The sequence below is a fragment of the Prenolepis imparis genome, unplaced genomic scaffold (genome assembly GCF_030444845.1).
Source record: "Prenolepis imparis isolate NDT839.2.m4 unplaced genomic scaffold, iyPreImpa1.0 SCAF_12, whole genome shotgun sequence".
In the NCBI taxonomy this organism is placed as follows: Eukaryota; Metazoa; Arthropoda; class Insecta; order Hymenoptera; family Formicidae; genus Prenolepis; species Prenolepis imparis.
The window spans coordinates 12,727,405-12,741,121 of NW_028141170.1; the positions used below are offsets into that span (position 1 = coordinate 12,727,405).

Below are 13,717 nucleotides of genomic sequence, written 5' to 3' on the forward strand. Positions count from 1 at the left end.
AATATTTTCAAAAGTGATGAAGAACACGGATAATTGTACATATCTTCTAATTGCAAATATTTTAATCCAATAATATATATATCCTTATTGAATTCCAAAATTGTAAATTACTACAATGTTATTGTCTTTCATTGTGACACAGTTATTTCCGGAAAATGTTGATAAAATAAAGGCTTTTTATCTTCTTGAATTGTTGTACATGACAAGGGAAATCAATTAGAGGCCCATCTGAATGCTTTGAATTTAATATAACATGATAGCGAAATTTCTTATCTTTTGTGTAATCATTTAATAGTTTTTTGTTTTCTGTAACTAATACATGTGAACTCTCTGACAGTCTTTTTACTATTTGTTGTAATGGTTGATTAGAAGTTCTCAAAAGTCTTTTTAATTGAAAAAGAAAGGACTCAAAAGGGAAAGCACTAAATGAGTCAAGAATACCATAATTCTTTGCATCAGCTGTTAAATGTGTTAAACAATGAACATTATAAACAACTGTGTCAGCACCATATAATTTAGACCAGTGATTAACAAAGGATTTCAACAAATCGGAAGCAAAATTAAGATAATGTTCAATTAAACTCGTACTACATAAGATAGTGGAAGCTACATGTAATAATAAAAAATGTTTATAAATTGCGGAAGGAACATTATTATTTAAAACAACTATTCCAGAATACAAAAGGAACTGTCGAAATTCTGATGCTTTCCAATATGCAATTTCCTTTAAGGGTCGGCAGGGCACCCAGGCAAACTCCGAATTGACATTGGAGGCCTCTCGCGGTGACAACGCGAAACTCCGGTTTCAATGTTGCCAACGCTGAGAAACGAACTCCCAGGTTCTATGTAGTGGTGTATGTATGTACACGTACACACCATTGCATTGCTCACGCGGACGCACGGTAGAGAGACAAGGATCGATAATCACATTATCCTTGTTCCTCTACCGTGCTAATCACGTGACATGCTACACGCGAGATACGGAGTACGTTTACACGGCACCCTTAGGGCCAATTTCACCAACGTCGATTAACTTTAACCTCCGGTTAAACTATATGTTTGTCTCTTTTTAATGAACGTATCTGAAACGAGACAAAGATATAGTTTAACCAGAGGTTAAAGTTAACCGACGTTGGTGAAATTGGCCCTTAATCAGGTTTAATAACATCCGTAGTTATAAAACTGGCCAATCACAGCCATTTCCCTAAAGAATGGAACGGCTATGATTGGCCAGTCTTACAACTACGGATGTTATTAAACCCGATTAAGGGTGCCGTGTAAACGTACTCACGGCCTGAAAATGCTTTCTGGCCTTCCGTAGCAGAAGGCAGGAATGTAGCAAGGCTAATAAGCACCTACTTTTTGTAAATTTTATATATGCTTATGCACATATGTGCGTATATATAACAAATAGTATCAAAAATTTATATATATGTCTCCAAATTGTACAATGATAAATAATAATGATAAAATAATAATTCGCAGAGTGAACTAATTATAACATGTAAGACACGGGCGCTTATTAGACTTGGCAATTTATTGCTTTTTCACTTCTACTTTTTTATCGATATTTTATGTATCGTCAGCGCGATAGAGAGACAAAGAGAGAACGAGTATTTTAATTCTTGTCTAATATGTAGTGGCAATTATAGATTTATAGGCTAACAAATATGTATTACTTAATTACTTTTTGATTATATTGATGTTACTGTATAAGAATACTTGCTCCATATAAATCGTGATGTAAAGAACATACGAGTAACATATTATAAATAGCTCAATGCAAGGTGTTCGGTCTGTCACCCTGAAGACTCAAGTTCAAGTCTATCAATATGATTTTTTTAAATAATATATTAGAATATATAAAAATTATTTTAAAAAATATATTTTTAAAAGCGATTAACTTTAAGAATTTTTAAATATTGAAAATATCAATTATTTTACAACTATCATATACATAAAAATGCAAAATAATTCCGTGAATAAATTAATGTATCCTGTAATAAATCAATAACTAATATATATATATCAGGGACCCGGACCGAACCGGAACCAAAACCGATAACCGTTCCATAACCGTTTTTTAGTAGAACAGAAACCGTAAACCGTATTGAAATTCTGATAAATTTATAACACCGGAACCATAACCGGACCGTTAAATTATTTTCGGTTTACGGTTCTTTTCGGTATTTTTTTCTGTTTTTGCGCAAATGACGGAAGTGTCATGATAACTGTCTTCTCGAAGTGCAATATTATACAATTATAATTATAAGAGTATATTTTTGTGTCGCCAGTGAAGAATAAAATTAAGCAATTATTGTAAACGACCCAACTGGCTTAATTGATCTTTATTAATTCGATATCATATATAAATATACAGACTACGTTTCGACCTTTGGTTCAGGTCCTTATCAAGTCTAAAATTAAAGGATAATACTATATAGAAGGAATCATTTTATAAAAGCATAGCGCAAACCAAGTTGAAAACAACAATTATTATAAAGTAAATGATTAAAACATACCTTACTTAAAATTTTTTTCTTTTTTCAACATGTTACAATTCTCTCTGTACTAAACGTTTCATATAGATGGTAAAAAACGAACTAAGTTAGACATCCTTTATTATTCTATCATAAATAAGGTTTAAATTCTCTGTGTCTTTATGTAGGTTAATCGTCTTGTTAAATTTTTTTATATAAAACATTTCAGCTATCTCTCTTTTCCTAGTATGTGTTTCACGATGTAAAATATTAAAGGTTGTCCATTTGAAGTCATGTAAATATTCATTTCTATGTTTGCTTTAGCAATTATTAGACAAGATTCCCTTAACAATATGTAAGTTCTTATTATGGAAATGTTCATCAGATAAAATAGCGTGATCGACTAAGTTGTTAATGGTGTAACCAAAGCGTTATAAGCAAACATAGAAATGAATATTTACATGACTTTAAATGGACAACCTTTAATATATTTTACATCGTGAAACACATACTAGGAAAAGAGAGATAGCTGAAATGTTTTATATAAAAAAATTTAACAACACGATTAACCTACATAAAGACACAGAGAATTTAAACCTTATTTATGATAGAATAATAAAGGATGTCTAACTTAGTTCGTTTTTTACCATCTATACGAAACGTTTAGTACAGAGAGAATTGTAACATGTTGAAAAAAGAAAAAAATTTTAAGTAAGGTATGTTTTAATCATTTACTTTATAATAATTGTTGTTTTCAACTTGGTTTGCGCTATGCTTTTATAAAATGATTCCTTCTATATAGTATTATCCTTTAATTTTAGACTTGATAAGGACCTGAACCAAAGGTCGAAACGTAGTCTGTATATTTATATATGATATCGAATTAATAAAGATCAATTAAGCCAGTTGGGTCGTTTACAATAATTGCTTAATTATAATTATTTTTTAAATGTTCTGAAACGTGTATGTATTATCGCAATAATGATAGCTGTAAAGATATTATATTTTCTGTTTTATATATATATATATATATATATATATATTGATTACTGATTTAGAGAGATAGATTTATTATTGGATTAATTTATTTACCGAATTTTTTGCATTTATATATACAATGTGTTTGTAGTTGTAAAATTATTGAAATATTTTCAATATTTAAAAATTCTTAAGTATCGCCTTTAAAAAAATATATTTTTAATAATTTCTATATATTCCAATAATAATAAATATAAAAAAAATATATATATATACCGATAGACTTGAACTCGAGTTTTCTGGGTGATAGACCGAACACCTTGCATTGAGCTATTTATATGTTATTCATAAGTTCTTTATATTATTCTTTATGCAGCTGATATTTTTATACAAGTAACATCAATATATAATCGAAAAGAAATCAAGATAACACATACTTGTCAATCATATATATATATATATATGTATGTATATATATATACATATATATATACATATATATATACATATATATATATATATAAACTTTATAAATATTTTAAATATTCTTTCTAAATTATACATATAATAATCTTTAAAAAATATATATATTTTAATATTTAATAAATCATTATTCTATAATTTGAGATACATATAATATATGCGAGATACGGCATACAATAAGATACAATTATTGGAAGATATTGTTAGGAGCAAGATCTAAGATATCGTTATCCTCGTTTTACATATACAGAGAAACAAAGGTAATACGATAGCCGGTTCTTGTTGACATTGGGTGCTTTCCAATAACGACACAGAGCGACACAGAGTATCATTCTATCTTTGTTGTTCACTGGTATTGAAAGAAGATAGAATGATACTCTGTGTCGCACTGTGTCGTTGTTGGAAAGCACCCATTATATCTTTCAATAATCGCATCCGTGTGCTTAACATATTAGTATTTGTGCCTACATGGACGCTACTACATACGTAATGCAAGAGAGACAAAGACAGAACGATTATCTCTCTCCTTGTCAAGCTGTCAGTATGTTACCAGAAAATGTCCCCATGAGTTGCTCTTAGGTATAGCTCTAGTGAGATCCGCTTATCCCATTTTTTGCATCGAAGAAATTATATAGCTCCATGAAACTTTTTTTAATATATTCTTTATGTAATTACGCAGTACCAGACAGAGTCGGATTTTGCATTTTGGCTCTTAAAAATTTATAATAAATAAAATACAGACTCGCGGCTAACCCAACCTTACCCGTTGCTAGCTGCACATTTCCCCAAGTTTATTTAAAAATTTTATTTTTACCTTTTTTTAATAAAATAGCTCTGTAGCTGATTACAGTCGAGCTTACTGATTAAGAATATCCTAAATTTAGTAAGATTCATTTAGTATTTTGGATAAAATTTGGGAAAAACGAATCCGTAGTTCCCGGCCGGCCGCTGGAGGTCTCCACCGTGTCCCCTGCCGACCCTTTAAGCTATGTAACGTCCCGTCATTTTCGCGAAACCATATTTTTGCGCGCTACTGTTTTTCTTGCGCCAATACTTAAAATTTAAGGATAATTAATGATTTTCCTCTTTACATATAAGTGTTTAGACTAAAAGCAAGCATTTATATTATTAATTACTAACCATACCAAATCTAGGGTCTCCAGTTATCTAGTTCTAACTAGCCGCTACCAGGAACTAGCGATCCGACCAATCAAACGTCATCCGAGACCCTTGAGCGTATACTTCAACTAACCAGTTGTTATTATATGAAACTAACCCTTAGCAATAAGAATATATTTTAATCATGACTAACCCACCTATATATGAATATTCAATATTAATTAAACAATATAATAATACTATTTATGGAATCAGAAACATAATAACTTGTCGAACTTTACTTAACAATTTAAGACTTATAGTAATGAGTTTTAGAAGTATTTTTAATCACTGACAGAATTATTATGAGGAAGGTTCCATAAATCCTTATCTTGCGATGCATTGTAATGACAAGCCTGCGACAAGCATTCGATGAATTACTAAAAGTGTTCAAACACTTAATATTTTAAGATTTCATTCGCAATTATATTTACGAAGCCTTATTTCAGTCATTAAATGATTTCGATAACGAACCTATACAGCACTGAAGCTTGCAGCAACATTGCTGCAACATTGCATCATTGCATATTGCAGTACAATGTTGCAGAAATATTGCAAAGACATTATTTTACAATATTACCTTAACAATATTGCAGCAACATTTAAAAATATTATATTAAAATATATAGCAGTGCTCAACAAATATGTGTCCGGATGTATATATGACTTAAATTTTTTACCTAAAAGCTGCTTTCAAAAATATATAAAAGTTTGAAAAAATTAATAGATATACTTATTTCTATTTAAAGGACAACATTAAATTTTTTAAATATATTTATATTAACGCAATTAGTTTTTTCAAACTTTTATATATATATATATTTTTGAAAGCAACTTTTAGAGGAAATTATACAATATATATTTCCTTTTACTTAATATATATATATAATTAACTTCACTGAGAGCGCAAAAGACCGCGCATGCGCGCCCATCTGATTGTAAGAGCACTGAGGCCCTATTCTTGAAATAGTTGCGTATACGTAAGTTGCACATTGCGAATGATCGCACCTGAAAATCCCTAGAACGTTATTCTTGACGGTCGCAACTGAATCGTATACGCAATTTTTCATTCGCAATGCAACGAATGGGTCATACCATATTTTTCAAGAGAAACGTATACGTTTTTAGAGTTCGTTGTCGCTCATGGCGTGATATATAGTTTATCAAAAAAAATATATTGTTAGGGGAGGGTATCTACAATTCTCCCCTTTGCGAATATTGCGAATGATAGCGAACGTTTTATGAGACGAAACGATACGAAAGCGACGCGAATGCTTTACATAAAACGATAATTACGCAAAGCCGCGTGGATAGCGAGATTAAACCAATACATATGCAATTAATGAGCAAAGGTAAGCGACTCACCGTGCGATGCGTGCCTCGTGCTTCTCAAGCAGATCCTCCAAAGCTTTTCCGTGCAGCATGCAGTGAGCGTTAAGCGATAAAGCAGTGTAAGTAAGAGAGAGAGAGAGAGAGAGAGAGAGAGAGAGAGAGAGAGAGAGAGAGATAAGCGTGTCGAATGCAGTTCCTTCCATCCATGCAATTTCAACTCCTGCAAAGGGATGAAGTCTCCTCTCTTCCAGTGAGGTATGAGCAACCAGTCGTGTAGATACTGAGCCAGTATTCGAACAAGTGTTCCGGAGCGGATCTCGTGAGCAAGTGTCCGAGCCTTCTTCCTGTAAGGCACGGCAAGCGAGTAGTGTGCTCCCACACTCAATAATTTGGATCGATGGATAGCGATGGCAGCACTGTTTAGTTAATCGATTACCTTTGGGCTCCGATTCGCTATCGATCGGCAATACGTTACAATAAAGTCAAAATAATTTACAATAAGCATTCGAAACGACAAACATGTTAAAGAAAATATAACTAGCGCGATAACAATAATAGACAAACTAACATACGACACGAACAATTGGTGAGCGCCAAACATACCGCCCACCAAATATATATATATATATTTTCAATTAATTATCTGGTGGACTGCCCTTCGACAATGGGCAGAGCTTCACCAAAGGACGTGTTAATGAGCCATTCGTTGTTTTTACGGTGGCTACTCGCGGAACTCCGTCACGACCGGGATGCAATTCTGTGATGCGTCCTCGCTTCCAATGCAAAGGAGGGACGTTATCCTCTTTCACCAAGACCAACGAACCCTTCTCGATCGGATCGATTTGATTGAGCCATTTTGGACGTTGCTGCAGGGTATGGAGATACTCCTGATGCCAACGCTTCCAAAAGTCCTGATGTATTCGCTGCACCAGTTGCCATCTATCCAGTCGATTCATCGGCACCAAGGTCAAATCAGGACTCGGAATGGACACGAGTGGTTCCATGGTGATGAAGTGACCCGGCGAAAGTACCGTGAGATCGTTCGGATCGGAAGTCATAGGACAGAGGGGCCTTGAATTCAACACGGCCTCTATCTGAGCGAGCACCGTACTAAATTCCTCGAGCGTGAGGATTTGATCGCCTACTACCCGTTTGAGATGGGATGTGAAATCGATCTTCATCGATTTCACTCCCGACTCCCACAGTCCTCCAAATGAGGCGCGGATGGAGGATTGAAAGACCATCTTATTTTCTCGGTCTCTGAAGCGAACCGCATGTGATCGACCAGCTCTCGATGCGCACCAACAAAATTAGTTCCGCAGTCGCTAAACAGTAACGAGCATCTTCCTCGCCTGGCCACGAATCGGCGCAAGGCTGCTAAAAAGGAATCCGTGGATAACGAGAAAGCTATTTCCAAATGAATAGCCTTGATCGTGAAGCAAACGAACAAGCAGACATAGACTTTGAAAGGTGTTATTCCGCGAGCACGATGATTAGTTACCAGGAAAGGTCCTGCATAATCAGTCCCGGTAACAGAAAAAGGCTTTACCTGAATTACGCGCTCCGAAGGTAGATCAGCCATAGGCGGCTGCGCAAAACGAGGATTAGCGCGAAAGCACTTGTAGCACCGGGATAAAACGCGTTTTATCGCTCGATGTGCTCCTAAAATCCAAAAGTGTTGCGCTAGCAAGTACTGCATCGCGCGTCGACCTGGATGTAAATGTACCTGATGAGTATGCTCAACGACGAGGTCCGTGAGCCTATGCTTGTTAAGTAACAACGCTGGATGTTTAGATTCATAGGGTAGCACGGAATTTACGATCCGACCGCCCACCCTGAGAATCCCCGCGGTATCTATGAACGGTCTAAATTTATGCAAGGTCTTGGAAATTCTTTTTCCTCCTTTTATTCGAGAAATCTCCTCAGCGAAATGGCGTGTCTGTACTGATTTGACCAGGACAAGCAATGCCGAATGCATTTCCAACTGATCTACTGCTACAGAGGCTGAAACTGGCTTCCCTTTTGATTTAGCGATAAAGCGTAAACAATAAGCCGCTATTCTAGAAATTTTATTCAACGACGAGAAACGATCTAGTAACGACATGAGCTGATTCGAGTTTACGACACAAGCAAAGGTTAGAGTTCTGGCTTCTTCCTCCACCAGAATATTCGATTCGACAACGGATTCGAGGTTAGACTCGACAACAGATGCGGGTTTGGACGCGACGGCAGATTCAGAATGAGACTCGAAGTCCAACAACCAGTCAGGGCCATGCCACCACATAGCACAGTCCAGCAGCTCCTTCGGGTACAAACCCCGTGAGCAATGATCCGCCGGGTTAGACTTAGTGTCGACGTGCCCCCAGGACGAGATTTGTATCTTTTCTTGTATCCTGGCCACTCGATTACGTACGAACGTCTTCCATCGATGGGGAGCGGAACGTATCCACGAAAGCGCGACCATAGAATCGGACCAGGCATACACGCTGTCAAGTTTCAGATTATCCTTGAAGACTTGCTGGAGGTATGCGATCAGATCCGAGAGCAACACCGCTGCACAGAGCTCCAAACGAGGCAAGGTGATAGACTTAAGCGGAGCGACTTTAGATTTGGCGCTAAGCAGCCGAATGGTTACGCCATCAAGCGCGACGATGCGCATGTAAACTACGGCTCCATAGCCTTGTTCACTAGCGTCACAAAATCCGTGTATCTCACGGCGAATTATGTTATTTCGAGCTAAAGAACGAGGGATGCGAAGCGAGGTTAAAACTGAGAGCTCAGACTTATACCTGTCCCAGCGCTGACACACCTCCAAGGGAGTTGTGTCCCAATCTAGCTTCAAGGTCCACAAGAGTTGAATTAACCTCTTCGCTGCGAACGAGAGAGGCGTCAAGAAACCCAAGGGATCAAATATTCGAGCTAGTTCTGAGAGAATTGTACGCTTGGAACAATCTCTGTTCAACGTGTTGACTTGAAACCCGAAGCTATCTGAACTAGAGTACCAACGGAATCCTAATATTTTGAGAAATTGATTCTCTTCTGATTCGAACGACATCATCGAGCTACTGCAGTACTGAGGATCCAAATCGGCTAACACTTCTGGATGGCTGCTTGCCCACTTCCTCAGTTCGAAACCGCCACTTTGAAGCAACAGCTGCAACTGATTCTGCAAATTGCGAGCCTCTTCCATTGAGTGTACACTAGTAACGATGTCGTCCACGTAGAGAGAAGACATGATCGTAGAAGACGCCATGGGACGACTATCTCTACCGTCCTTCGCTAGTTGGAGTAGACAACGAATTGCGAGATAAGGAGAAGGAGTGACCCCAAATGTTACCGTTTTCAACCGGTAATCGGATATCTGATCCTCCTCGGAGAAGCGCCATACGATCCGTTGGTAGTCGCATTGGCCAGGCTCGATCCATATTTGTCGAAACATCTGCTTGACATCCGCAGTTAGAGCCACGAATCCAGTACAGAAACGAAGAAGAATCGCCATCAAATCTTGCTGCAGCTTGGGTCCACTCAACAAGGTCTGATTCAATGACGATCCGTTGGTACACCTAGACGAAGCATCGAAAACGACACGTAACTTAGTGGTCTCACTGTCGAGTTTTATTACTCCATGATGGGGTAAATAATAAACCGGCCCGTTGCTGGATAGGGCTGTTTAATTAACTCCATGTGACCACTGTCGAGATAATCTTGCATGAATTTGCAATAATCTGTTTTGAAGGTAACGTCCGCGGCGTTCGAGCGAACGAAATCTATTAAGCGCGATTTGACGAGAGTCAACGAAACAAGGGAGATCCCTCGAAAAGGGATACGAGACTATAAAGCGACCTGAGTTCCCGCGACGAGTAGTCCGCTCGAACAATTCCTCACAGCGCCTATCGTTGTCAGAACTTGAAGTACAATCTGGAATTTCCTCCAATTGCCAGAATCTACTTAATGTGTCATCAATCGATTCTATGGTGGTTACACATGAACGCAGGTTTCTCGGAGAATGCGAGGAAACCGCGCCCATCAGAACCCACCCGAAAATAGTGTTGAAGGCATCCGGATCTCCGAAGCTTTCCTTACGACGGCCATCGCCAAGAATAGAGACGAACATTTCAGCTCCCAAGAGGATGTCGATTGAACAAGGAAGATGGTAGTCCGGGTCGGCGAGTGGTAAACCTTCCAAATGCTTCCATGACTTCTTCTCAACTTGAATATTTGGCAAGGGAGAAACGATACGCGACAGCACTGTAGCTTCAACAGGCAATCGAATATCAGCCCGATTAGCTACTTGAAGTACGAAAGAGGTCCTACCCTTGGCGGTGGCGGCCTTGACATCATTCACGCCTAAGACCAGCATGCGATGCTTGGTGCGGTTAAATCCTCCTCTTCGCAGGCAACTCTCGGTGATGAAGTTTGATTGACTAGCGCTATCCAACAAAATACGAACCGGGAAGGTGTTGCCGTGAACGTCCAGAATCTCGGCCTTCACAGTAGACAGTAATATTACCGGTCTGGATTCTGCCACGCTAGTCAGCAGTACGGCTTGAGAGCCTTGTGACGAAGCAGCCATCTCAGAATCCTGTGTCGGAGAAGCCGGGCTGGCAGTAGCGACTGTTGAAGCGGAACTAGGGTTTTGATCAAAGTGCAGGAGCGTGTGATGCTTTGATTGGCATGACCGACACATCCAGGTAGAAGGGCAGGACTTCACATTATGATCTACACGAAGACAATTAATACACAATTTCAATTTCTTGACGAGAGAAAATCTGTCCCTAATCGCGGACTTCAAAAATTGAGGACATTTTGTAAGAACGTGTTGCTCCTTACAAACCAGACAAGCTGCTGAACTGGTCACAAAAGACGATACCGCAGCCCTGGATTTGGAGGATGAAGTATTGTACTTCGCGTCCTTTTCTCCTGGTTTGTTCGAAAAATCCGAGGAAGGAGCCATGACGGCAAGAACCTTGCAATACTCCTGCAGGAACTTTATTAGCTGCTCATATTGTGGAACCTCGGTCTTGCGATGTTCCGACTCAAACTTCTCGCGCAAAAACGGTGTGAGTTTATCCAGCAATAGATTAAGCAGTATGAAACTCCACGATTCCGTCGGAAACTTCATCAATTGCAACGCTCTTATGTTCTCGCGGAATGTATCCAGCAATGCAAGCAAAGAACTTGCCGAATCTTGCTTCAAGGGCTTTGCCTTAACGATCGAATTCCAATAGTGAGTGGCTAACTTCCTCTTGTTCTGATAGCGGCCTATCAACGTATCATACGCGATCGGATAATGGTCTTCGGAAAACGGCAAATTTTTTATGATGGTCAGCGCTTCCCCCCTCAACGACAACAAATATTGATATTTCTCCATGGCGGAGATTTGCTTGTTTTTATGAATCGACGTATTGTAAAGCGCAATAAATGAGGGCCAGAGTGCTAACTCTCCGGAGAACTGAGGGAGCGTTATCTTCGGCAACCTAATCGTCGAGCTGTGAGTCGAGTCACGAGTAGATGATGTCGCCGGTCGAGACAGTTCCGTCATCGAGGAATGTTGAGCTTTTATCGCGTAATGCATCTTGTCGAACTGGACTCTAATTAGATCCTCCTTATCAAAATCCGTCGCTTCATGAAGTAATTTCAAATGCACATGCTCGAATTCGTCTGCAACTGTCTTTAAACTAGGATAACGGGCAAGAAAGAGCGATTTGTCTTGTGGACTGAAGTCGGCTATCAAAGAAGCATCATAAATCTCCTTCACTCTCCTCATGCATAACTCTCGTTTGGCTTGCGCGATCCTCGGCATCTTAACTTGAGTGTAGCGAATTACTAAATATACAGAAAGGATCGAGAAACGAGGAAGAAATACGAGCGAAGGAGAATGGTAACAAGAGCGAAATGAACGAAGAAAAGAGAAAGCAGAGACGAAAACAATAGAGGATATGAAAGAAGCTAAATGAAAGAAATATGACACAAAAGGCGACAACTAGAGAAACGAATGATAGAGGCAACGGACCGCGTTTTCTTACTATAGTTTCGTGAAAGCTCCGTTTAAAATATTACCTTTATATATTATCGTAGTGATAGCGACCGATAATAATTCCGATTCGCATAATAAGCGATACGAGATTGAAAGTTAATACAATGTAAGGCAATACACGAGCGGCTCAATACTCGAGAACGTCCTTGTATACAAGACAGACAATGAGATAACGACCGCTGACGGTAATCAACAACGTATGGCTCAGTAGCACGTATCCTTGGAATTTGCCTCTGATATTACAAACCTGTAAATGTGCTGAAAATAATATGTCCGCTGACAAATTAACAACAATGCTAGCACAATGTCAAGTAATAAACAAATACAATAAAGAAGAGAATAATAAGCGCAAATTCAAGTATAATATTGATCAGTAACTGAAAGAAAATATAGAAGTAATAAGCGCAATATAAGTATCAATGTTCAATAAATTAAAATATGAAATAGCAATAAGAAATAATATTTGCAAATAATAAGCGCGAAATAATAACGAAATTAATTGCAAATAAGTGTAGCGAAAATATTCAATAACGAAAATATAATACTAACTCGAAAATTAAGGATAACATGATAATTGCAAATAGTAAGCAAATTAGGCGCAATGGCAAATGAAAAATAATAGTAACAAAATATTGTAATAATAAGGAATAAAAATGATTGCAAATAGTAAGCGCAAATTAGTAACAAAGTACTCGCAAATGATAAACGATACAAATAATAGTAGCGAAAATATTCAATAACGAAAATATAATACTAACTCGAAAATTAAGGATAACATGATAATTGCAAATAATAAGCAAATTAGGCGCAATGGCAAATGAAAAATAATAGTAACAAAATATTGTATAACGAAAATATCGCAATAATAAAGCGAAAGTAATGACTAAATACTTGCGAATAGCAATCGCAAAGTAATAACGAACGTAGCAATGAGCACAATGTTCGATTAACAAGTGCTGCAAATATTTGTTTAAAGTACAACGAATTAATTTAACGCAATCAATATTAGCAAGATTTCGAAGTTTGAACGAATCGAGTATAGTGCTCACGAGATACCGACGCGTAGACAAACAAGCAAAAAAGGGACTATGGAATGTCCGCAAAAAACGAGAGAGAGAGCGAAATGTAAAGAGAATACGAGAGAGCGATATCGAAATAACGAAATAACGAAATAAATTGATGATCGAAATCTTATTAAATTTTTAATGTTAACGTTAAATTAGGATCCGGCTCGAAGGACCAATGTTAG

The 13,717-nt window shown here is 37.7% G+C and overlaps 2 protein-coding genes across 2 annotated transcripts; both read right to left on the reverse strand.

The window, feature by feature from the left end:
- Positions 1 to 7,066: 7,066 nt before the first annotated feature.
- Positions 7,067 to 7,612, reverse strand: LOC145944003 (uncharacterized). The gene has a single exon (XM_083051930.1). It carries the CDS (start codon positions 7,610 to 7,612, stop codon positions 7,067 to 7,069), a length of 546 nt encoding a protein of 181 aa, XP_082908056.1.
- A 5-nt stretch (positions 7,613 to 7,617) lies between these two features.
- On the reverse strand, positions 7,618 to 12,234 carry LOC145944004 (uncharacterized). The gene is made up of 4 exons (XM_083051932.1): positions 10,317 to 12,234; positions 10,078 to 10,198; positions 9,221 to 9,994; positions 7,618 to 9,118 (listed from the first exon to the last, which is right to left on the reverse strand). Exons 1-4 carry the CDS (start codon positions 12,232 to 12,234, stop codon positions 7,618 to 7,620), a joined length of 4,314 nt encoding a protein of 1,437 aa, XP_082908058.1.
- Positions 12,235 to 13,717: the final 1,483 nt, after the last annotated feature.

Coding starts and splice junctions, on each gene's coding strand:
- LOC145944003 (XM_083051930.1), bottom strand. CDS start 7,612: ATGAAGATCGATTTCACATCCCATCTCAAACGGGTAGTAGGCGATCAA.
- LOC145944004 (XM_083051932.1), bottom strand. CDS start 12,234: ATGCCGAGGATCGCGCAAGCCAAACGAGAGTTATGCATGAGGAGAGTG. Junction 9,995..10,077: donor CCCTATCCAGCAACGGGCCG/GTTTATTATTTA, acceptor TGCTTCGTCTAG/GTGTACCAACGGATCGTCAT. Junction 9,119..9,220: donor GTGTGTCAGCGCTGGGACAG/GTATAAGTCTGA, acceptor TTGTGACGCTAG/TGAACAAGGCTATGGAGCCG.